The sequence below is a fragment of the Daphnia magna genome, linkage group LG2, assembly GCF_020631705.1.
Source record: "Daphnia magna isolate NIES linkage group LG2, ASM2063170v1.1, whole genome shotgun sequence".
NCBI lineage: Eukaryota > Metazoa > Arthropoda > Branchiopoda > Diplostraca > Daphniidae > Daphnia > Daphnia magna.
In genome coordinates, this window is record NC_059183.1 from 9,739,138 (window position 1) to 9,763,918 (window position 24,781).

Here is a 24,781-nt window from a genome sequence, read left to right on the forward strand (position 1 = left end):
CTGAGAATATTTGTGAATAATGAAACGAAGAAAGGCGTTGTCAATTATATCAATTTTTTTCAAAAATGTAAAGGGGACGGTACAAAATCAGCAAATAAAGAATTGCGGGAATATGAACTAACACCAAGAAACCGTTTGAAACATCACTCTTGCAGTATAGCAGCGTGTGTTGATTTTGTGCGTTGATAATTCTGTTTATTTTACTGTAGTGAAAATGTTTAATTGCCCTTCGTGTAAAAAATGTGTTGCAGTGAAGTCCATAAAGGATATTAAGATTCATTTAGGCCATCATAAGCAGTATGGAGAACTAGACTTTCCCATTCGTTGTTGTGAACCATATTGCCAAGCTACATGCGACTACATTTACAATTACGGTAGGCACTTCGAAAAATTCCATTCCTTTAATACAGAGGGTGGGGACGTTGTTATGTCTGAAAGTGAAGAAATTGATGACCTTGGTTTGCACGAAAACGAAATCATAGACAATAGACCTAATAACCGCCCCTCATTGAAAGACAAAATGGTTACAACAAGAATGGCCTTGCAGGGAGCGGTAACAAACATGGTGATAGATTTAAGAGGGAGAGGAAACGTCCCATTCAATGTAACAATTGACGTAGTAGAATATTTCAAAGATGTCTTTGAAATAATTGTAGATAACTTTAGTGAGGCGCTGAAAACCGAGTTCGATTCATTTGATCTTGAAAATGTTAAAGCAAAAGTGATGGATATTAGTCTTGAATTTAAAGGTTTGCAAAGCGTATTTGATGGCTTTGCATCTGAATATCGCATTCGCAAATTATATGAGAATCATCCTCGATTTGTTTCACCTGAACCCATTGTCATCGGACATTATCATGCCATTGAACGTGTTGTAGTTGACGGCAAATTAAATCACGTTATTGTAGAAAAACCTTGCATTGCACAATACGTTTCAATTAAAAAAACTTTTTTGTCTTTGATAAAGGATCCACTTTATTTAAAATGTCTGCTACAATGCTATCAAGGACAAGAAGGTGTTTATTCTTGCTTTCGAAGTGGTTCAAGGTTTACGGAGTTAAGCATTAATGATTCAAGGCGAATTGTTTCATATATTCAAATATTTTACGATGGCCTTGGAATCACCAATCCGCTTAAGGCAGGAGCGTCTAAACACAATAGCGGCATGTTTTATTTCACAAATCTCTCTTTACCTCCGAGCCACAATGCTACGTTAGCTAATATTCATCTACTAGCAATGTGTCACTCAAATGACATAAAAAATAAAAATTCATTAAATCAGTTGTTAAGTAAAATAGTTTCAGAGCTTAAAGATTTAAACAAAAATGGAATTGAAATTGAAAGTTCCGACGGGCAGAAAATAACTTTATATGTAAAATTAGGATAATTTACAGCGGATAATTTGGGTATGAACCAGATTTGTGGCCTAGTAGAGAGTTTTTCTGGTGATTATTTTTGTATACTCTGCTATGCGACTCGTGAAGAAATGCATAGGCATCATAAAGAAGATAAATTTATTTTACGTTGTCCAATTCAGTATGAGTGTGACATTTCAAGGTTAGAGAGTTTGCCACCTGGGGGAACACACTTTCGGGGTGTTAAATCCAAATGCGCACTGAACGACCTTGAGTATTTCCACATAATGCTAAATTGGTCAAATGATTGCATGCATTCCGCCCTTGAAGGTTTTGGTCCACTTGTTTGTGGAAATGTAATTCATTCAATTTCCTAAATAGAAAATAAAGTATCATTGGCAAATATAAATGTTGAATATGCAAAAATATTTAGCTTATTGATTGTAGATAAAGGTAACGCACCATGTGAAATAAAACAATGTCAGCCTGGCGACGGATTCTCACCAAAAATGAGTGCGGCCCAAAATCTAGCTTTGATACGATATTTACCGCATGTCTTAAGTGTGCTTATTGAAAATGACGAGGCTTGTTTTCCATACATTGATTTGCTTTTGACATTACAAGAAATATTTGATCTTGTATTTGCCCCAAAATTTACAGATTCCCTGTTATCATATTTTGACTCCTTGATTTCTGCATTTATTTTGAAATTTAAAACTTGTTATCCGCAGATGAATATAAAACCAAAAATGCATTTTCTTATTCACTATCCTTCTATCATTAAAAAAATGGACCCTTAAGACATTTTTGGTGCATGAATTTTGAGCGGTTAAACGGGTCTGTAAAGGTTCCTGCCCATATTATTAAAAATTTCAAAAATCCTTTACATACTTAAGCTTATAGGAGACAATGTGCATCACTTGCTTTAATTCTTCAAAGAAAAAGTAATCGGAATTTTATTTCACTTCCCCAAAGGACTTTTGATACCCCGACGGATAATATATCGACAGCAGATAACTTTTCTGAGTATGATTTTCTAATGGATACTATAACTATTGGGGAAAATGTTCTTGTAAACGGCACCGATTATAAGAAAAATACTGTACTGTTAATGGGATGGGGAGATTGTGGATTTGTGTTTGGGCAAATTGTGTTCGTAATTTTTGAAAGCATAGGAAAACCCATATTTTTAGTGAAATTGTTTGATACTGTTGAGTTTCATAGCCCTTTACATTCTTATTGCGTGAATCCGAGAAACCCTATAAGTACAAGATTATGTACTACTGAAAACCTTTGTGACCATCGCCCACTCGATATGTATTCAAGGAATGGAAAATATTTTATTCGGTTGCACTATCATGTTGTTGGTGGTGTGAAGCTTTAAAGTTAAAAGCTTTAGTAAAAATTGCGAATTCTAATTATGCGTGTAAATTTGGCAATACAGCTCATATTACAGCTGTCCCATTTCTCCCAACTAAAAGTAGTCCGCCCACCTGTTTTTTTTTACCATTTCATATAGCAACACGTTATATTGTGGACAGTTTCTATAGTGAGTGAAGTGTTAAAAACTTTAGTTAAAAGTGGTGTAATTGACGTGATGTCTAAACAAGTCGTGAAGCTACAAAATTTTTCCCAAAAAAATTCAAAAGTGAAAATGTTTTGTGTTTCCTCGTTGGATGAGCTGCTATTGAAAGGTATTTTAAAAATATTTCCTTCGTTGTTTTTTAGAAGTTAAAGTCTAGTTTCAACCAGGTGCTACTGCATTTGCCTTAAACGGAATTTGTGAAATCGTTACAAGCTCAGAAGACATTCTTTCGGACGACGAAGTTTTGTTTATGCTGAATAGTCAATCGGAGTTTCTCTATATTCGATTAAGTCAATCTGAAAATGACGGACAACAGAGTAACGAGACCGTAAAAGAGGCCGGGCATCAGAGTATTATCGAGGCCGGGCAACAGAGTAAAGAAACCGGTCAGGAGAATAACGAGGTAGAGCAACAGAGTAACGAGACTGGACAGGAGAATAACGAGGCGGGACAAGAGAGTAACATGGTAATTTTAGAAATAATTCCTGTATATTGTTTACGACACCAGTTGTTATTGTAATGCATGTGATCATCAGGCAGCGTGTTTCCCCGTTGATGATATTCTTAAACAAGGAAGAATTGGTGTTAAAGGAGATACAGCTATTGAAATAATCGACCGACTCAAAGCAGTGGACTACCCCAAAAGTCGTTGCCTTGACAAAGATCACTTTTTTCTTGTTAAGGCCACTGGAACTTGGTTGATGAAAAATTGTGAAAAGTATTTCATTTGTATTTGTAATTGTTGTTAAACATATTAACTTTTTTTTTTCAGACGCGAAAATTTCCCTACATTCAACGAAATTTTAAAGATGGCCAAATCAATTGTCTCTTTCTTTCCATCAGCTGGTAGTTTCAACACTGAATCACCGTGGGTATGAATAATTTATATTAAATCTGTTATAAGAGAAATGACACGTTCGTTGTTATGATATTCTTATACTTTTGGTGTTATTTAAGGATTTGTTTTTTGACGATAAAACTCGCAAAGGTTCGTTAGAGTCCTACATGAGAGGGAAACGAACAAGGAAGCAGCTTTCAGATAAACGTTCAAATAAGCGGTACTCAAATAACTTTTTTCTTACTTTATTTCACGTTTCTCTAAATTCATTTAAATTCTAGGCCCAAAACAGTCTTTTTGTGTCCTGAGGGGGATTCTTATACGGAAGATGAAATAAGGGAAGCAGAGGAGTTCATGAGATTTACACAATTAGATTCCAATGACACAAGAAACCCCAATTGCAGCGAAATGCTTCGTTTGATGAAAGTAACGTATGAAAGCCGCTGGGCTTTCTTACAAAATGGATGCAAGGTTGACGCATCTGTATTTTTGAACAAATATCCTCGTCTTAAGGACATGCCTGAAGCCGTAATATTTCTACTATGCATGTGTATTATTTATGTATAAAATATTGTTTATTGCAGGTAAGAGACGAATTTTTTCGTTTAAAAGGGAGTACTTTGGAAACTTTTGCTTCAAATTGGCGGAAAGCAGAATGTAAAATAATAGAATTTTGTAAACAGAAATTTACGAAGAGTTTAGCCGTCTTAGATATCTTAAGGAAGGCAGAGGAAGCTGAAGAAAACTTTGGTTTGTGTTTCAATGTATCCTTTCATAATTCAGTTTAAATTAATAAACTATTTTATCATTTAGATATTCCTGGACGCATGAAATGTGTCTTAAAGTTGACACTGCATGCAGCAGCCAATACGCAACCGTCCCAAAACAAAAAAGGATCAACTGCTGACGGATGGAATCTTCTGTACCAGTCATTCAATGCAAGTTACATCATTAAGTACATTTTTAATGTGTGTTTCCCAGTCTAACGATTTCTAATAACTATAGGAAATTCTTCTTCCGGAGGAGGCTGCAAATCGTGCTAGCGACATGGAGTTGCCTGGTGTCTTGGACATAAATGGGGCATATTACATCAAGATCGACAATTCGGCTGTAGCTCTTACTGAAACGAAATCTTTTGAACAATCAGTGGGTTATTTGCTAATGTACTATCACATCCTAGACATCAATTATCCTTCAAAATTGAAATTTGTTTATGGATTTCTTGAAACTATGTTTGAAATTGTCCCCTCAATGAATCCATCCAAAAAAATGAAAGATTTGTGTTCCTTTGTTTTCAATTGAAGTATATGTACTTTTGTCTAAAATAAAGTGACATATTATAGCTGTTGAAAGTATAGAATATTTTTTTTATCTAATAAAATGAATATATAGATATTCGGATTGCATTTTGGCTGTAGATACATATAAATGCTGAGAAACAGCATCTGATACATCTAGATACGATAAATCTATAGCAAAATCTAGAGAACAGAAGAGGATGCAGAGGATTAGATTTTTACCAAATTAGGTTTAAATGCATTAGCTGCAAATTAATGTATTCAACTTTAAAGTTAATTCATTTATTTATGTAAATACAATTTTTTACGAATTTCGAGAAATATGCAAATAAGGGGAGGGATAACAAGGCCAGGGAGGAGTATATTCCTCCCTGACAAGGCCATGGCTTCCAGCATAGCCTGGGGTTCTTTCGGTGCCGTTTGGTTAAAAACAAAAAGAAGACAAATGTGTTTGGGTGGGGGGAATCATTTTTGTTTCGAAAAAAATTTCTAAACATCGTGTGTCGGAGGAGGTGACAAACAAGTCATGTTTAGATATAGCAAAACATTAGTTTCCTTTTAGAACACAGCGTTTCTTAGAGAGTCCCCATCTCAACTCGGCCGTTAGATTTTTCTAAATTAATAAATGAAAGGTAAATTAAATATAGACTTTGTTAAAAATGAGCCACCGATACATACTAGAATATCCAGAAATAGTTGCTAAAAGAACTTTCGGGCTTTATTTCCATTAAAGTTTTCCACCCTGAAAACACAAATTCATTTATTTGGTATGGTTCATTATAGTCCTAGTTATAGATACCTTATTTCCATCTCGGTCTTCTTAGCCAAATAGGTTTCAATTGTCTCGACTAACATTAAGTTATCGATAGGTAGCTTTGGCTGCGAAATCATTGCAGCTGTTCCAACAGCTAAGCACCCAGTGGCCTTCATTTTAAATAAAATATGAATACTGTCCTTGTAATTATTATTACTCGACATATCCGGTGTCCTACAAGTAAAAATGGAACGTTATAAATTTCTTCAAGAATAAAAAACGTGCTGAACACTAGCAGAATCAGCAGACTAATCAAATTTAGCAATTGGTAAACACAAAAGAGCATTCAAAAACAACTCACCTAATGAATGACGTCGTGGCAAAAGAAAAACCAATATATAAAGACAATTCTTGGTTTCAAGGAACTAAAATCTCTAGTGGAAAGAGATGACGCGATTTTCAAAGGATATATGTCCTATGCTGCACCACTTAACAGTAATTCTTTCCCACCAACAACATAGGCAACAATTTTGACTTATCCGTGCACAACTTGCTCATTGACCCTTGTAAACGACGAGGATGGATATCCGATCCAAGTTCAGCCATGTGGCCACAATTATTGTCAAGAAACCTCGGGAAAATGCTACACTCTCTTACTCCCAGTTGAAGACCAAGTAAAATTTTTCCTTCGGCATCATGGAATAAAGAAAATTGATGAGGGTGCTCTTGATACTGAGGACAGGAAAGGTGATGTGTTCACGGGCGACCGTTACAAACAGTACGTCAAAGATGGCCTAATCAGCGAACAAACTGTGACAATGCAAATCAATACCGATGGCGCGCAAAAATTAAAGTCCAGCAAATATTCATTTTTGCCCTTCACGGGGATAATCAATGAAACTGGTTATAAAACGCGACGCTCAAATGTCATTCTGATGGCTATTTGGTTCGGAAACAAGAAGCCTCCAAGAAATGCATTTGTTGATCCATGCGTCGTTGAACTGGAAAAACTTTGCACAACTGGTATTGAGTGTGACGGAAAAATATACACTATACGGCCGGTACTCGTGACATTTGATACGGTTGCTCGTCCAATTCTTCGTCACAGTGCAATTCAATGGGGCATATGGTTGTGATTTTTGTTTGCATCCAGGTATTTAATTAAACAACAATTTTACTTTGCTAATTTATTTAACAAATTACCTCAATCGACCGCCAGGAAAGTCAGTTAAAATCGGAAAAGGAAGTGCTCTTGTTTATTGCAACAGAACTGATGGCACAGAACCCAAGTACCCATTGCGTTCTACTTTTCAATATCGGAATGATCTTAAAGTACAGAGAATTAATGGCTGGAAATTGGCGAATGAGTTTTACAATTTTTAAGGAAATTTATTAATTCTTTGGAAGCAATTAAAGGCGGCAAACCATTCAATGGAATTAAAGGGCCTTCAACACTTGCTGAAATAGAAAATTTTTACTTCATTGGTGCGTTCATACCTGAGTATATGCATTGTATTTGTCTGGGTGTGATGCGCTATCTCATTCTACTGTGGATTTCTCCAACTTACAATAAAGAGCCCTGGTATATATGTAAGCATAAGTTAGAGATTCTTAACAAGCGCTTATCAAATACTAAGCCGCCATACGATATAACAAGAACTCCAAGATCATTGCAGAACATTAAGTTCTGGAAAGCTTCAGTATTTCGAGCTTTTGCTCTTTATTATTTTCCTCTCCTTGAAGGAATTTTGCCGGAACTCTATTTTTCCCATTTTCCAAATTTTTCCTGCGCCTTTTCAATACTCTTACAAGAATCCGTCCTTACTACTCAGTGTGTCAAAGATGTGGGCGTCCTCCTAGACGATTTCGTTCAAAAAGTCGAGTATTTTTACGGGAAAAGTATGTAAAATTTAACGTTCATCTTCTGACACATTTATCAAAAAGCGTTTTGGACTGGGGCTGCTTGTGGGCTACATCTGCCTTTATACCGGAGTGGTTTAATGACCAGTTGCAAAACCTATCCAATGGAACTCAGACTGCTGTTTAACAAATGACAAGTTCCTTTTTTTAATGAAAAACTCGGTTCGCAACGAGGCTATAGAGTTATTAAAAAACCAGTCAGTTCCTTATCATATATCAAAGTTTATTGGTAGAATGATTTGTTTACCCAATATGTACGAGTTCCAAACCTATACAGGCCTTAACATCGAAGGCGATATTAGCCTTAGTCTATTGGGTAACCCCGTTATGAGAATATTTACACTAGATGAGCAAACTGCTGTAGAGAATGCTTTGTTGCTGCAACCAACAAAAGACATCAGTGAAAATGAAAGAAAAAGAATGATTGAAATGATTGAGAACAATTGTTGTGCTTTTTATCAAAGGATTTTTTTTTTCGGAATGGTAGTAAATTTAGCTTTACTACTTCAACCTATGTACGATCAAAAAAGCGTGTTAATTATTGTGCTCTCTTGAATGATGGTCGTTTCTTCTTGATAGAAAACTTTTCTTTCATTGAAAAAGCGAAAAAAAAACATTTCATGTGTTCATCTTTGGCCGTTCCATGGACAAAGAATTTAAAAAAACGTATTCTCCGTCTCTAGTGGGCAAAGAGTTTGTTCGTTTTCCGGGTCAGACAACAAAACTAGCTGGAAGAGGTGATTTTTAAGCAATATTGCCATATCAGATAGTTAAAAAGTGTGTTGTGTCAGCACATAATTCCCTACCTCCTTCTTTTATTGTTACGGCGCTAGCCATTACCATGGAAACTGATTAATATTAATATGGCTGTAAACAGTAGAATAAACAGTGTTCGTCAAAGTTTAAAATTTGTTAACTATGGACCTGTCTCTTTTTTAATAACTTTAATAAAGGTAAGGCCTCGATAAAATTAGCGCGATTATATTTAATATTTATTGTTGTAAGGCATAATATATTTATATATTATCGTAGCACAGCATATTCGTATTAAACATATAAGTAACGAGCAAATCTACCCTAGTTTAACACTCATTTGCGGCTGCGAACTAACTACTCGCTAAATTTAGTTAGTAATAAAACATCGTAAATTTATGTTCTTCACTAGTAAATTTTAGCAAGTTGCTAAGGGCGCATTTTGGCGTCAACGTTTAGTTGAACCTTTTCAGTTCAACAATTCTGAGGAGTTAACGCTAAAATGGAATTCGACGTTGATGGTTAACTGTCCAGCTTAACCACTGTGTGGACGGTAAAATGACAGTTGTTGTCAAATTATTTCCGCTAAGTGGCTGTCAAATATTTCCACTGTTTATTTTTCTCAAAAGCCATTGTTTTGAAAGTGACAGTAAATACAATTTTTTAAAACTCTCTAAACTCTACTAAAACTATTTGTAAGTCTCATATAATTTTTTGAAATAACTAAATATTAATTCAATTATCTACGTATAGGCAAAATGGCAGATAAAAGAACACTTTGTCTTTTTCTGTCACAATATGTTTTTGATGGCATTCAATCATCCAGTGAGGAAAGTGATTCTGATTCAGAGGATACAGAATTGCTTACTGTTATCGGATCCACCGAAATGGAGCGTCATCCTCGTCAAGTTGGATACCTGAACGTGATATCTGTATACTCTGATGCAGATTTTTTCAAACACTTCAGGGTAACGAGAACAACATTCCAGTATTTGTTGGCTTATTTACAAGACAACAACTTCCGCTGTGATATAATATTTCATGGGGGATGTGAACCCATGTCTCTCTATGAAATATTGTATATTAATCTACAGTACCTAGGAAATCAAGGTTCCCTTAGGCTGCTTGCTGATAAGTTCAATAGAACGGACTCCTCAGTTTGCAACGTAGTTTCCCAATTTTGCAATTTCATGTTTCAAAAGCAGCGGGACTTTATCAAGTGGCCAAACAGAGAAGGAATCCCTGCTGTGTCTAGGGCTTTTCGCAGGAAGTGTAACTTTCCTGGAGCAGTATCTGCTCTTGATGGTTGCCACATACCCTTTCATCCTAAAGCTCCAAATCAGGTACCATATCGAAACTACACAAAATTTTGTAGTTTCAATCTTATGGCTGCTGCCTTACCCGACCCATATAGCACATTTCTGCCGTCGGATGTCCGAATCATGGCCGAACATCCGTTAGATATCTATGTACTCAATGGGTAGTTCCAGGGATGTCCGTCGGCTAGTCACCTTGGAAGTGCAATGGATGTGCGAAAATTATATTCTACGGACCTCCTTCCAACAGCCAAAAAGATTTTCAATTGTTTCATTTAAGGATCGGCCTCGAGCCAATCGGGGCGCTTTTTTGCAAATCGGGTTTCTCATTTCGGGCCAAGGAGGCGTGGCTCAGGGTGGAAAATTCTTCTCCCCGAATTCAATTGGGGTTTGCAATCAATTGGATTGCAATCAATCGATTCATCAATGCAAAAAACATTATCGATTGACCCGATCTATCCGATAACAACCCCGATAATAGCTCGTTCTACCCGCTTGCCCCGATTTTTACTCTGAAACCGAAAGAACGGCATTTTTTTTATTGCTTCGGGGCAACGGGTTAACCTCAAATTTTTTCCCCGCACCGCCCCGGTTGAAAAAGTGGCACCTCATTTCAACCCCGAATGCACTTTATCGGTGCGGGGCGGTTAACTCGATTAGAACTAATTGGGGCCGATCACTAAGTTTCATTATTAATTGTCAAAATTTCTTGAGAGGGGGAAAACTTAACCGTGTTCAAATTTTTCCCTTGAACGTATTTTTATTTGAAGTCCAGCATTTAAAATGAAAAATTAAAAAAATAAAGGAGTAATGATCTATTTGCCGGATGGTTTATTTTAAAATTTATTTCAAAAAATGAATAAAATATATGAAAGTCGTGAGTTTGTTTGCACAAGCTTTCCGTTTAGCTTACGGGAACCAAGCCATTGAAAATTAACTCACAGAAAATAAATATTATTCGGCATCTAATAATATTAAAAGCAAGTATACTTATGATAGGATTATAATTTCAAATAATAAAAAACTACTTTAAACTTAATAAATCATGCTGAAGTTTAAAATTCAAAAAATATTTAGCATAAATTGTTTAATTTCAATTTATACACCTCTGGTTTAACCTAAGTTCAACATCATCTTGACTTTTTAAAAATCCTGTATGTGATTTGTTATCGAAAAAGCTCAAGTGTTTTACAACAATTCGATTGTATTGTTTGAAAATGATACATAATATATCTGTAGATTGGCACAGTGGAATAAGATTCGACTGTGATGCGGGAGACCCGAGTTCGAATCCAGGTATAGCCTAATGTTTTTTCATGAATAGATGTCCAATACATGTCATATTTATAGCCAAATGAAAGCCCGTTCGGATATCCTTAGAATGTCTGACGGCGCTGTTGAGGGCGGTCAAAACCAAAAAAAAATACATCCGTAGGACATCCAAATCGGATATCGGGCTGTCCGGAGGATATCAAAAAGATGTACTCAACATCCGACCCCGACATCTGTCGGACATCCGACGGACTGCCTTGTGTTATGTGGGGATCGGTCGTTTTCATATGTGTTTTGTGGGTTCCCGGGTAGTGTACATGATTCCACTGTATTCCAAAGCAGTTCCTTATTCCATCAGCTAGATACCGAATGCCACCAGTTTTTTAATCAAAATTCATACCATATCATTGCTGATTCCGCTTTTCCCTTAAAACAATGGCTTATTACTCCATTTAAAAAACTGAATGGGCGGCTACCTAGGAGCCAAAGGATTTTCAATAAGAAATTGTCTTCAACCAGAATGGTTATTGAACTTGCATTTGGGGATATAAAAAATAGATTTAAACGATGTCTAGATATCAACACTAGCATTGAAAAAGGTGTTGATATCGTCGTGACTTGCTGTATATTGCATAATGTTTGTATACAACAAGGAGATCTTTTCTACGGTGGAAAGCTGGACGAGGAATATCTAAATTGCAACGTGAACAACCAACCGTATGCTGTAGTTGTGATAGATCGCTTGGCTGAAAGAAAACGGCAACAAATCTGTGACTCCCTACAATGAAGACAAAAATAAAAATTTGTTATCAATCCATAAACTGAAATAAAGTACGCATTGTTCTTCATTGTAATATTTTTATTACTTTTTCATTTTATTACAACATTTTGGTAAATTGTAGTGGCAGCTTCCGGTTTATGATTCAAAAGTAATCCTGTATCCATTTGGTACGTTTAATACGTCGTTATTTCGATTCTTGGTTCAATATTTGATTCTTGTTTCTTAGATATAAAGTGATATTCACTTTTTGAAGAAAAAAAATAGGACACTAGCAAGCACTGTATGCCATCACGCCAAAACAAGGCGTCCTATTTCCGTGAAAAGATAAATTTGCCATAATTAGGGAATAAAATAAATCATACACTGATTTTACCACTTATGATGATGAAGAACTACATTCATCAGACGAAGAACTTGATTTTGAATCAGAATGCGATCGCTTTCTTTTTGACTCAAAGTTTTCGTTGTTGGAAGAAAATGTCTTCTTGTTTCCGCATTTCTTCTTTTTCTTTTTCTTTTTTTTGGAAGACGGAACCAAACTTTTCATTACGTCGATTAATTGTTGCGTCTTTTCCATTCTTTCGTCATGTCGTTTTTGTTTGTCTTTTTTTTCTTCTAAAAGACGACAGGATCTTTCGTCACGCATCTCACGGAAAACTTCCAAAACCTTGTCGGTTTTGGAAGCTTTGCTGGGTCTCTTCCTTTTTGTTTGAGTTGATCCGCTTGCTTCGTCGAGGCTATCCAAAAATATGTCATCATCCGATATGTAAGACAACATACCGGAGTTGTTTTTTTCAGTGCATGATATACCTACAGGAATAGTAATACATAAAGAGAAAAATAAATAATAAAAACAGTGAGAGTCTGGAAAATGATTAATATTGATATGATATATGACTTATAAAAGGGGGGGTGATCGAGAGAAGAATTCTCAATACCTAGGGGTTTAGGTTCCTCCTGTAAAGCAACTCCACAAAGTGACGAATTATTTGAATCATTAGCCGTCTTTTTAATTTCACCTTCTGTAACAAGAATAATATTAAGATCAAATTTTGTTATAAAAACTTATATGGCACAACAGTACCCCGATCTTCACCAACTTTGAACTTGTGAGGATTGTGGTATAGTGAATCACTCACATAAGGAGGTCGAAAGGAATGATTGCTGGAGCCTAAACAGAACAACAGTAAAATGAGTAAGTAATAATATAGTATATATATATATGGTAAGTAATAATATATATGCATAACTTATCCATGAACATTAAATTACCTATTACTGCTTCGATGGAATCAAAGAACTTTGGCTTCTTTTGGGTATCATTTGCACCGCTTCCTGTTTGCTGAAATTTGGATATATAATTTCTATAATCCTTGCGTAGGTTTTCCCACTTGTTTTTACATGTCTGGATTTTGTCAACTCCACGAATACAAAATCCTGCTTCTTCCAAGTTACTGCAAATTTCATGCCAAATTTGCCTTTTACTTGTCTTGGAATCATTCAATGTTTCCCAATTTTTTTCAACAATCCTACAAATAATAGGATGTTTCAAATTATACTTCAAAATAATCTAGTATAAAATTAATTACCCAAAAACACTTCTGTAGCCTCACAATCGATTGCAATTTGTGTGGCAGTTTTTTTACCATTCCAACATTCTTTTTTGTTTCACTATCACTTTCTACAATTATATTTTCCATTACGATACAAATTCAAAAAAAAGTCATATCTTTTGAAAAAAAAATTTTAGTTTACAAGTGTCTGCTTTGAAACAGTGTTGCCGTATTATATAATTACAAACAAAAACAGAAGATATAGCTCTACGCGGTTGAGCTAGAGCTCAAGGGTGGTCTAGACCACCGTTGAAGAAGTTAAACTTTTTCCATTCAACCTTAAGTTGACGTTGTCGCCAAAACGGTCACCCAGTTCAGCCATCTACCGGACGGTTGACACAAAAACACAAGTTCACTGAAAAGTTGAACTAAAAGTTGACGCCAAAATGCGCCCTAAGGAAACCCTACTAGCAAGTGAACAACTGATTAGAAACTAACAAGAATACGCAGTGTTCTATGCTAGCATGTGAATAGCGAATGAGTGAAAATTGTAGAATACTATATATATTATACATAGTATTCTACTACTCTGGTATATAAATATAGTATTATATTATATATATATTATTCTTTTACTATGGTAAAACTGAAGGAAAAAAACAAAGGGTTTTTAAGAATTTGGCAACTCTGGTTGATGCCGCAAAAAAGGAATTTCCATAATTTAGTTTTTTAGCCTACTCTAAAATCGTTGAATAAAAAGAAAAAAATCTGAAAATCAGGCTACAGGTAGAACTAACGTAGTTCTTTTTTAAGCCCTTTTGCGTCTTCGTAGCCCTAGCTCTTTGTTTAAAAAAAAACCAAAGTGACTTCATTTGCATAATGTCCTCTCGGCTTTCTAAAGACTTTTTCATCAAATTTTTACCCGCCCTTCCCATAAAAAAAAAATGCTGGAAAAAATTAGGGACGTTCTCACTATTTATGAGAACGTACACACACAAAATTTTACCATTTAGGTGAAAATTGTAGCACTGAGAGAACCGCAAAAATGGCGTTTTTGCATAAGGTTCTCTCAGGCTTCCAAAGACTTTTGGTAGGTACTGTACGTAAATACGAGAATAACAGAAATTCCTGATGACGATCTTATTTTTGAATTGCCGATTTCTTAAGTATGAACAGCCTCAAGAGCATTACTCTTAACCGAGCCCACAATTTTGTCACCAATTGAACTCTTTAAACACTGTGGTCTGAGGTAATACTACGAAAGAACTGATTCAGAGCATGAATCAGTGCACTCGGGAGAACAACAAAGTAGGTCAGAATCAGAATTAGTGCCCCAATGTTTAGTAACACTCGAAACTGAGGAGTAAACTTCTAAAAACAGCGTACCCATCGAAATTGTAAGAGCGGAAATCCACACGCAAGTTTATCAGATTCCTTTAGATTGTCCTAAATCGACCCCTAGTATCTCAACAATCACTTGTCCGACGGTTAATCATTCACAGTCAAGTATGAAAACTCAAACTCCTCATTCACAGTTAGCGTCCACTCCGTGTAACTATTTACCTTATCAAGGACTACAAGGTCGGAAAACCTCCTTTACTCCAGCGTCGATCGTTGACCTGTCAAACAAAATCATGCAAAACAAACCGTCAGAAGAAACAAACCAAGACATGTCCATTAAAATAAACATAAAAGAATTGAGCCGTTTGATTTAATCCGGAATGGATTATGAGGATGCTTCTAAAGCAGCTGATTGTATTGTGCAACACGTTCTAACGAATACTAAACGTTGCATTAATTCCTCTCAGAAAACGAAGTATAATGGACAGCCTGTTTTTACAACTAGCTCTCAGCCTTCCTATCTTACCTCAACCCCTTTACATATACAACCACTTGCGTTCAGTGGACAAAGTGTAAAAATCCCAAGCATGTACAATAAGCAAAGTAATAACGAACCAACTCCAAAGTATTCAGTTACCAGCTCAATTCCTAAAATGAATCCCTTAGTAATGTGTCCGTCAAAAGTAAACAGTATAGGAAACACCAACAATTTTATTTCTAACGCCATCGATAAAAATAAAAAGTTACAACAAAGCCAAGCAATGACGTAATTTAGTAACGTCGGAATTTACGTGGACCGTGATCGCTCCGGTTGCTTTGATGACTGGCTTGCACATCTAGAATCAGTATTGGTTTTAGGCGATTTTGAGGAGTCAAGAAAAATGATCTTACTACGCTCCAAATGGTATGGTGAAGCGGTTGATGCGTTTGATAACTTTAAACTGGAAAACCCAATTAGCGCACAAATTTACGACAGAGTAAAGAAGCGTTTAATTAAACTTTTCCACTCTACAGAGACTAGGTCTAAACAAAGCGTTGAATTTCATTATATGCAACGGCAACCCGAAGAGAATATTAGATGTTATGCAAATCGTATACGCAAGGCCTTCCACCTAGCGTATCCTATAAAATCCACGATAGATAAAACAAAAGCTTTTTCCAGAGAACAAATCATGATGGACAGTTTTCTGGAAGGGTTGGCTTTCGACGTCCAGACCAGACTAAAGTATAAAGAATTCAAACTTTTGAAAAACTCATAGAAAAAGCTGAAATGACGGCCATGGCAGTAGAAGAAGCCCAAGTTAGATCCAGACTAAATGCTTTTCAGGCAAAATACGTCGAACCTAATAGAAAATTGAATAAACAACAATTGAAAAACCAGGTGGAATTAAACACTCACCAAAAACATTTAGAAGAAAACATGGAGAAAATGCAAAGGCAATTATCTACCAAAAGAAACGTGAGTTTTTCACAGCGCTCACCACAGTCAAACCCTCCAATCAATAAAACAGGGGATTTATATTTTTGTGATTTTCACAACGATTGGGGCTATCACTCAATAGGCAATTGTAAAGCAAGGGAGAGTCAAGCTAATGATAAATGTTTTCGTTGTAAAGAAATCGGTCACCGAGCAAACTTTTGCCCCCAGATAAAAAATTTGAAACCCAGTCCTCCAGAGGGCTATGACGGAAATGGGAAAAAACTCACTTCGTTTGAAGAAAGGGGAAACTAAAAACTACCGATGTAAGCTTTGGTCCCCTCGGTGGAACTAAGAAAAAGCCCCGACATCATATAAATAGTTTAGCAGTAAACTAACACACAAGACAAGGTCCTATTCGTCAAAGAGCATATCACACGTCTCCAAAACAAAAAGAGACAGCTAAAAATATAATCGAGGAACTGATGCAAAATAAAATAATTCGTTATTCAATGTCCTCGTGGGCAGCCCCGATAGTATTAGTAAGTAAGAAAACAGGGGATGTTTTCCTTTACCTCGAATTGACGACGTTTTAGATTTAGTGGTGGGACAGAGGTATTTTTACACGTTATATCTTGCCTCCGGATATTGGAAAATTGAGCTCGAGGAGGAATCTAAAGAAAAAACAGCCTTCATAGTCGATGACAATTTGTACGAATGGAATCGTTTGGCGTATGGTTTAACCAACGCCCCGGGAACGTTTCAAAGACTTATTAATTCAGTTTTACGAAGAGTTATTGGAAAGATTTGTCTCGTTTATCTTGACGACATAAAAAAAATTTCAAGAACAATTGAAGAGCATTTTACCAATTTAAAGACTGTTTTTTCCCTCTTAGAAAACGCGCACCTAAAAATGAAATTGTCAAAATGTGAATTTTTAGCACAATCTGTTTCCTATCTTGGACACGTAATCACGGCTGAAGGAATAAAACCAGACCTTGCTAAAATTGAAACCTTTGTGAATTACAAAGGACTTGGTACAGTAAAAGAATTACAATCTTTTTTGGGACTAACCAGTTACTACAGACGATTTGTAAAAAATGTCTCTACCGTCGCCCACCCCTTGTTATCACAGGCTAAAGGAAAACCTACTGATAGTGTTACTTGGAAAACAGATGAAATTGCAGCTTTTGAGTACTTGCGACAATGTTTAATATCAGAACCTATCTTGATATACCCGGATTTTTCAAAGGAATTTCTGATTTACACGGACGCAAGTAACTATGGCTTAGAGCCGTCCTTTCTCAGATGAAAGACGGAAAGGATCAACCTATAGCCTATGCAACCAGACATCTCAATAAAGGGGAAATCAAGTATTCGACAATAGAAAAAGAGGCCGCAGCAGTAGTGTTCGGGATAAAACGTTTCCGACATTACTTACAAGATCAACCTTTTGTTATTGTAAGCGATCACAGGCCTCTTCAATGGTTGCAGACTTTTATATACGAAACAGGGCGACTAGGTAGATGGGCGATTTTGTTATCTAATATGAAATTCAGTGTTCAGTACCGACCAGGTCGAGTACACGAGAATGCTGATTTTCTTTCAAGAATACCGATTAATATAATATCTGTCATTCCTGCAGACAACAACGTAACGTGTCAAGAACAGCAGAAAGACTCTCTGTGCAAGGCGATCGTTACGTTTTCGGAACACAATGAACCTTGGAAAAAAGAAGATGGCCCGATTCCTTCTTGGGTTAATGAAATAGATTATTTCTTTGTTGAAGATGGTCTTTTATGTAAACACTACGAACCTAGGTCAGCGAAAAGAAGAAACTTTGAACAGTGTCAAGTTGTTGTTCAAATTTCTTTTAGAAAGCAACTTTTACAAGAATACCATGATTTTCCATTGTCAGGGCATATGGCAACTAGGCGAACATTCTTTCGTCTAAGGGACAAATATTATTGGCCTACCATGTTACGGGATGTTAAGGAAATTTGCACTTCTTGTGAACCTAGTGAACTGGGACGTCGAGCGCATAGTGTGAAAGCCTATCTCAACCCGTTAAACCTGGCTACAAGACCTTTTGAAGTATTGGGTTTAGATTTTCTAGCTCCAGTCAAACCTCATCCACTTCAAGGAAACAATTACATATTAGTAATCACGGATTACTTTTCTAAATGGATAGAAGTCATTCCTCTTACCAACTGTACCACCCTCAGTACTAGTAAAGCCTTAGTAGAAGGAATTATTTTACATCATGGTCCCCAAAGCAATAATTACAGGTTGAGGCAGTAATTTTACTTCTGAATTATTTTCTGCGCTTTGTAAAGCTTTAAACATTAAACGCCTGAAAGCAACTGCGTATCACCCTCAGACTAATGAGCAAACAGAAAGATTCAACAAAACTGTTGTTGAAATGATAAGGAAATATTTGGAGATTGGATTCGAGCTGAGGGGCGGAGGATATTTTAGGCCCCGTTGTTTTCGCTTATAATAATTCTGTCCACTCGTCAACACTTGAAACTCCATATTTTCTAAATCATGATCGTGATCCAGTCATGGCGATTGATCAATTCCTCCGTCCTCTTCCCCCAGTAATAGTTACTCCCTCAGACTATAAAAGTCAAATTATGAAACGCTTACACGAAGCCTTTTAGCTTGTCAAAATCAATCTTTCCCAAGCTCGTGAACAAAAAAAAGCCCAGTACGATAAACGCGTATAAGAGCAAAAATTTAACGTAGGAGATAAAGTTTTACTGGATATGCGAACGCCCTTGGCGGGAATTAGTAAAAAACTTATTCTACGTTTTATGGGCCCTTTTAGAATTTTGAAAGTAAGCAACAACAGTACTGTGGAAATACAACAAGACGTAGGAAAACAAACTCAGCTTGCACATGTGAATCGAATAAAATCCCTATTTGAGTCAATGATATGGAAAGACGAACCAGGTGTCGACTTTTTAGATGTAAGAATTGAGAAACAGGCAACAAATTCGTACAAGAAACCGCAGATGAACTCAAAGCTTTCCCTCTACCCCTAGAAACAAACCTTCAATCTGAGTTAGAACAAATTTCTTGTGAAACTCCTACTCAAAATTTGATGAGACCCCCACCCACAATTCCTCCTACTCCAAATTTAATGATTATTTCACCAACAATTTCGTAACCTCACAAACCGATTCCAGAGACGTCAACCTTACCCATACAACCAGAGCGTCGCCTCGGTTTACGTCCTCGGAATCTTTTAAAACCAGTTGTCAAATTCTAATTTTATTACTGTCATTTTTTTTTTGTAAATCACGTTTGAATCACTTAAACTATCTTTAAGCCGTGTTTAAATTCCAATTATTGCGTATTAACGGATTTCTTGAACTTTTAGTAATCGTTGAACAATATCACTTAAAGCAATCTGTTAGAAAAGATTAAAAAAACGAATAAAATAAAATAAAATAATATAAAATGAATGAAATAAAGATAAAAAAATAAAAAACTTTGTATTAGTAATCTTAGTAATTCATAAAATTGATCCCTAAAATTGATTTTGAAATTACTTTTCTCATAGATTATGTCTTCTACCTCTCCTCATCATACCGTTTTTCTGTCGTCTCCACGCTCTTAACATCCCTATTTGCAATTATACGGCTTCTTAGCCAAAAGGGTTCGTAATTTTCACTAGCGATGACTGTGATTATCAAATAAGCCCCCTTCCCGCTATTCCAGTACGTTATGATGTCTATTCTACTCTTCCCCTAATCACCCTTTTTGTTGACCATTCGTGTACCATGTGGCTGGAAAAGAAAAACATCTATACTGACTTCTGGGGTTGTCAAACTCCAAGTCAATCAAGTGTGCCAATAGGAGCCAATGCACGTGAATGTGAAAAAATGCGAGATTCCTGATTATGCCATTGCTAAAGCATGGACTACTTAGAAACAATAAGTGGTCGTTCGAACGTATTCAAAATGTGCAGAGTAGCTGGCTTCAAGTCACAGCTGATCAGCTGATCAACTGTCGATTAGAAAAAGTTATTTAGAAACTGAGTGCGCTAACTGTACGATAAGCTCAACCATTGGCGATATACCGGGAGGGATCAACGGATCCGTTTCTCACAACCTAGTGACCATTGTCTGGAAAGAATCGTTAAGAGAAGTTCAACAGTGCAAACTAAGGCTTGTGGAAACAGGTATCGCTCAACGTTACCTGACTAACAAAAGTGAAATAGAAAGAATTCGTGACGTCGAACAACAACTTTACTTTGTTTACAATACAACTAACCTGAAATATTGTAATTCATCAGAAAAAAACTATAAACAAGTAATCGGAATGGAAAAAGTCATCTTACGTTTACATTCTTTAACTGACACCAATGCTCATCCGAGTAAACCACTGGAAGAAGACATCGAAAATATTGCTGACATTATCCGGGCTGAAATCAGTGAAGTGGCACATTCTCAAAACGCACGAGACCCAACTATCGATGAAATAAATGGAGTGGCTCGAGAAATTCGAGCTCTACAATGTGAAAATCGGGTGCTGGCACACAAAATTGCTATCGCCACCGCACAACACAGTGGATGGCTTGCTGCCAATTACCTTAATTTACCCACATGTAGCAAATTGATCATCACTGAAATCACAAGCTGTGGTCCTCAACCCAAACTCGGCGACTACACTTTAGACACTGAAGGATAGGAACTGACGCCTTACAACCCCTGTTACTGGCATAAAAATTTCGTCAACATCAACGGCCGAGCACATTTCTACAAAAGCAGTTCTTAGCATCCAATTGTCCCCGGTGTAATAATCCAAGGACATAGTTTGATCAACACTTTTCCGTACGAAATTGATAAGCTACTCGCACTAAGTTTACACCCCGCACTAACCCCCTACCCGATGAGCACTGCAGCTTCAATCGCCGAGATAATTGCTGCTGCTAAAGAAGAACATAGCATCGACCTTGGAAATCCTTTTCACATGAGCACTCTTCTTTCCTCACTCCAAAAAGAAAAGAACGTTTCCCTGTCGTCTAAGATTTTTAGTTGGTCAAGTAGCATTTGTAGTCTTCTAGGGATGAGATTAATTGGATTAGTTTTCTTTCATTTTTGTGGAGTAGGGGTCCTTATTGCAAGATACATACCTTGTTGTTCTTTTCTAAGTACTTGTAACCCTTTCACTTGCTTCACCAAAACATCTGATAATGATATAGAAGTAGGCTACCCCGCGTTATTAAACCCCCCAAATCTATCCCCGCCCAATACTATTGTAAACTTACCCACCTCTAATCAACAACCCACCCCGTAATTTGTTGTCCTATCAGCCCCTTTTCTACAAGGAGAGCCTCCACGGAACAAATTCCATTGGGACGCACTAAGACAAGCGCATCGAGAAGCAGCTGTTTTGTTGAGTTAATTAACGTGGTTTTCTTTGTTTTGTTTTGACTTACTTTCTATTCCGTTCCAAATTTGACTTTGATTGATTGCGAGACGCAATCTTTTGGAACCTGATAGCTATGTAAAGAACCAAAACAATTTATTCTTTATTCTTTTCCTTATTTTTCACTCCCCTTTATTCTTACGTAACATTAATTTTTATACGCCCCTCTTTTCTATGTAGTTTTTTCCTTCGACGCCTTACAGATTGACTTAACCTTCAAACGTTCAAACTTGATTTTCTTGTAGTTCGACCTTCATGAAACCCGTATAAAAACTTTTTGTTCTATAGAAAATAGTCTAGACACCGTTCACAATTCATTTCCTTTTAGAGTTGTTCCCCAATTTTTTGTGCTACTGAAAATATACTTCACAAGAAAAGACAATGAAAAATTAAGTTAAAATATTAATAGCTTACAATAGTATATATATAATACTACATATAGTACTATATGTAGTACTGTATAGTAGTACTGTATTTATATGTATGGATAACCTACGCCTAAGACAGGGTTCTATGCTCAATTCTATGCACAATATTACATACAATATGTATTGCTATTTGGTGTTTCCTGAATTAGTGAGCAAGGCGACGGTGGCGATTCAAGCGGGTACCCAAGCGTCTTCCCGATCGTCTCCAGCTCCATCGACGAGCTCCCGCCATGTCACCGAACAAACAAATTATTCATCGGCTGAAGAAAGTAGCGACGAGGAAGAGGAAGACGAGGATGAGGAGGAGGACGAGGACGGTTTTCATGCTCGAAAGGTAAGTTCGCAGTAGTCCTATTATTTGTCTATTGTAACCAAGAGAAAATCGTTGTAGGACGCGTTTCCAATAAAGAAGGAAAACCTGAAAAACATGAGTACCAGGGATGAGCGCAAGTTTGTCCTTAATCTGATTTGGACGCTGTATTCACCGCAGTACCTCCGTCTTCACAAGAACTGTGGCACAAAGCTACACACGGGGCGACCTTAAAATTCCTATTCCGCGTGAGCAGTATGTTAAAATACAAGGTAAGAATTTTTTAAATATTGTTTAAGAGTTGCATTTTAATCATATTTATCTGCTTAGATGCCATTTTCTCTATGCTAAAGGTGAAATTGAAAAAACATCGTTTGCCACCGAAACTGGAAAGTGCTATCTCACAGAAATTCAACCAGGTGCGTCCGACTGCAGCCGGCAAACGTAAGTTGCGCCAATATTGGAAAAGGCATAATATAATATATAAATAAATTTATAATATAGGGGAGACCGGGGTTGGGTGGGACAGGGGCTACGTGGGACAGTACCCTTTTTGTATGTTCAATGTATTAAATAAATTTAATTTTTTTACAATGTACAAAGAATAGTGTGACAGACTTCTCCACAAAATTTTCATTAAATATAATTTATAGTTTGAGCGTTGACGTAAAAATAGAGTTTTGGGAAAAAGCCGAAACTTTTTACTTTCTTTTAAAGTTAAAAAACACTTTAAATTACTTAAAGCTAATTAAAAAGAAAATATAACATTCGAATGGCCTGTCTTTTTACTATCTAAAGTAAAAAAAAAAAGTATTTACCGGCTCTATTTTAGCTGTAGTAAATATAAATGTAAAGGTACTTCATGAGGGGTTGATGTGGACAACGGAAATGGTGTTGTATGGGACAATTTTGACCATCTTAGTGGGAGTGGCCTAACTAATAATCGATAATTCCCTCTTACCGGCTGGTTCACATCGATTTACCAGTGCTTTCAAATGTGAAACGTAAACAACGTGACTGCTAAGTAAGATGTCTCGTCACCCTGTCGGAATAGTTTTACGTCGTTGTGGATATTCAGTAATACCGAGTTTGGAAGAACTTGCAAAGCAAGGATTGGATCAAAATGGAGAGTGTATTGTTACTTCATTTACTATTATTCGTCAAGGGTATGGTAAAAATTTTTTCGAAGGCCCTTTGGATGTTGCTCATTTGAATCTGGATGACATTGGTATGCGACTTAATAATTAATTTCAAGTAACTATTTTAACATCTTAATTTATATAGTATCAATTGGTTGCAAGATGGTGGCTGTATACCCAGACGTATCCATGAAACCAAGGGAAGGAGAGGGGCTCAATCGCAGAGCTGAAATCACTTTATACAGTTTATGGCCTTTAGATAAGTCCACTGGAAATTACATCACTTATCCCCAATACCACCGCAATAGATCAACTCTTCCTCGTTTTGAAAATAGACTTGCACGTGATTTACACAATATTCCTATTCACCAGAAAAAGGAGCGTTGCGTTTCCAAGTGAACAATTTCTCCCAATATGCAATGGATGGTTGTTTGTATGTGAATACGATTGGAATCAATTTGAGCTGTCAATTACAACTTGGACATAACTAGTATCCTTGCAATTACATGGATTTGCTTGAAAAAAACACAGACACAACAACAAATTGTGACATAGCTATTATTACTCCGTTTTTTTTAATAGTAGGCCTATCGATAAAAGAAACATAGACATTTTATTCTTCTGTTATCTGTATTTGTGAAAAGCTTCAAAATTCAATTTTAGAAGAGAAAATCATTTTTTCACTTCTTTTAGTTTAAGGAATTTATATTTTAGCAACAATTAATTATCACGAGATTATTTGTTTACATTATCATTTGGAAATAGGAAACACTTCTTGTTTTAAACTAAAGACTGGATTGACGCACATAATTTAAATTATCACGAGATTTCTTTTTTCCATTATCATTGAAAATTAGGAAATAGCCTACTTGTTTGTTTTAAACTCAAGATAGCATTGACCCATTTTTCACGAATTTTCACGAGATTAATTTGACTGCAAATAGATTGTTCACGAGAATATCAGAATTAAACAAATTCAGTAATAAGTTTTCGATTGACTTTACGAGTTGAAGGTGCACGTTGCGCGACAACAATGTTACTGCCAGTTTTTGGAATGTAGTCGAGTAAGTCGATGTCACGTCTATTGGTCTTTGTAGTGACCTGTTGATTTGATGCAGAATTCAGATTTGAAGAGTTAGGGTTTGACAGTTCTAGACTTTTTGTTTTCTTGGAATTATTCTTCTGAACATTTCCGATTTTTCTTAAAGCCACCCTATTTTCTTTTTCCATTTTTTCCTTGTAGGTTTCTTTGATCCGAATAATTTCAGGCGTACTTGTTAGT

At 36.3% G+C, this 24,781-nt stretch overlaps 4 protein-coding genes across 4 annotated transcripts; 3 read left to right on the plus strand and 1 right to left on the minus strand.

Annotated features, from left to right (window-relative positions):
- The first annotated feature begins 167 nt into the window (after positions 1–167).
- LOC116919364 lies at positions 168–1,387 on the plus strand. Its single transcript, XM_032925333.2, has one exon. The coding sequence runs from the start codon at positions 215–217 to the stop codon at positions 1,385–1,387; it is 1,173 nt and encodes a 390-aa protein (XP_032781224.2). The 5' UTR covers positions 168–214.
- A 151-nt stretch (positions 1,388–1,538) lies between these two features.
- Positions 1,539–5,122, plus strand: LOC116922313. The gene is made up of 10 exons (XM_045169234.1): positions 1,539–1,557; positions 2,897–3,049; positions 3,108–3,406; positions 3,477–3,658; positions 3,713–3,812; positions 3,898–3,998; positions 4,060–4,306; positions 4,363–4,528; positions 4,592–4,716; positions 4,784–5,122. Exons 1-10 carry the CDS (start codon positions 1,539–1,541, stop codon positions 5,078–5,080), a joined length of 1,689 nt encoding a protein of 562 aa, XP_045025169.1. The 3' UTR covers positions 5,081–5,122.
- Positions 5,123–11,937: 6,815 nt separating this feature from the next.
- Positions 11,938–13,529, minus strand: LOC116916547. Its single transcript, XM_045169235.1, has 6 exons — positions 13,519–13,529; positions 13,145–13,401; positions 12,957–13,043; positions 12,811–12,894; positions 12,246–12,682; positions 11,938–12,180 (listed from the first exon to the last, which is right to left on the minus strand). Exons 1-5 carry the CDS (start codon positions 13,527–13,529, stop codon positions 12,249–12,251), a joined length of 873 nt encoding a protein of 290 aa, XP_045025170.1. The 3' UTR covers positions 11,938–12,180; positions 12,246–12,248.
- A 9,781-nt stretch (positions 13,530–23,310) lies between these two features.
- Positions 23,311–23,990, plus strand: LOC116916010 (nuclear pore complex protein Nup98-Nup96). The gene is made up of 2 exons (XM_032921185.2): positions 23,311–23,588; positions 23,645–23,990. Exons 1-2 carry the CDS (start codon positions 23,390–23,392, stop codon positions 23,896–23,898), a joined length of 453 nt encoding a protein of 150 aa, XP_032777076.2. The 5' UTR covers positions 23,311–23,389; the 3' UTR covers positions 23,899–23,990.
- Positions 23,991–24,781: the final 791 nt, after the last annotated feature.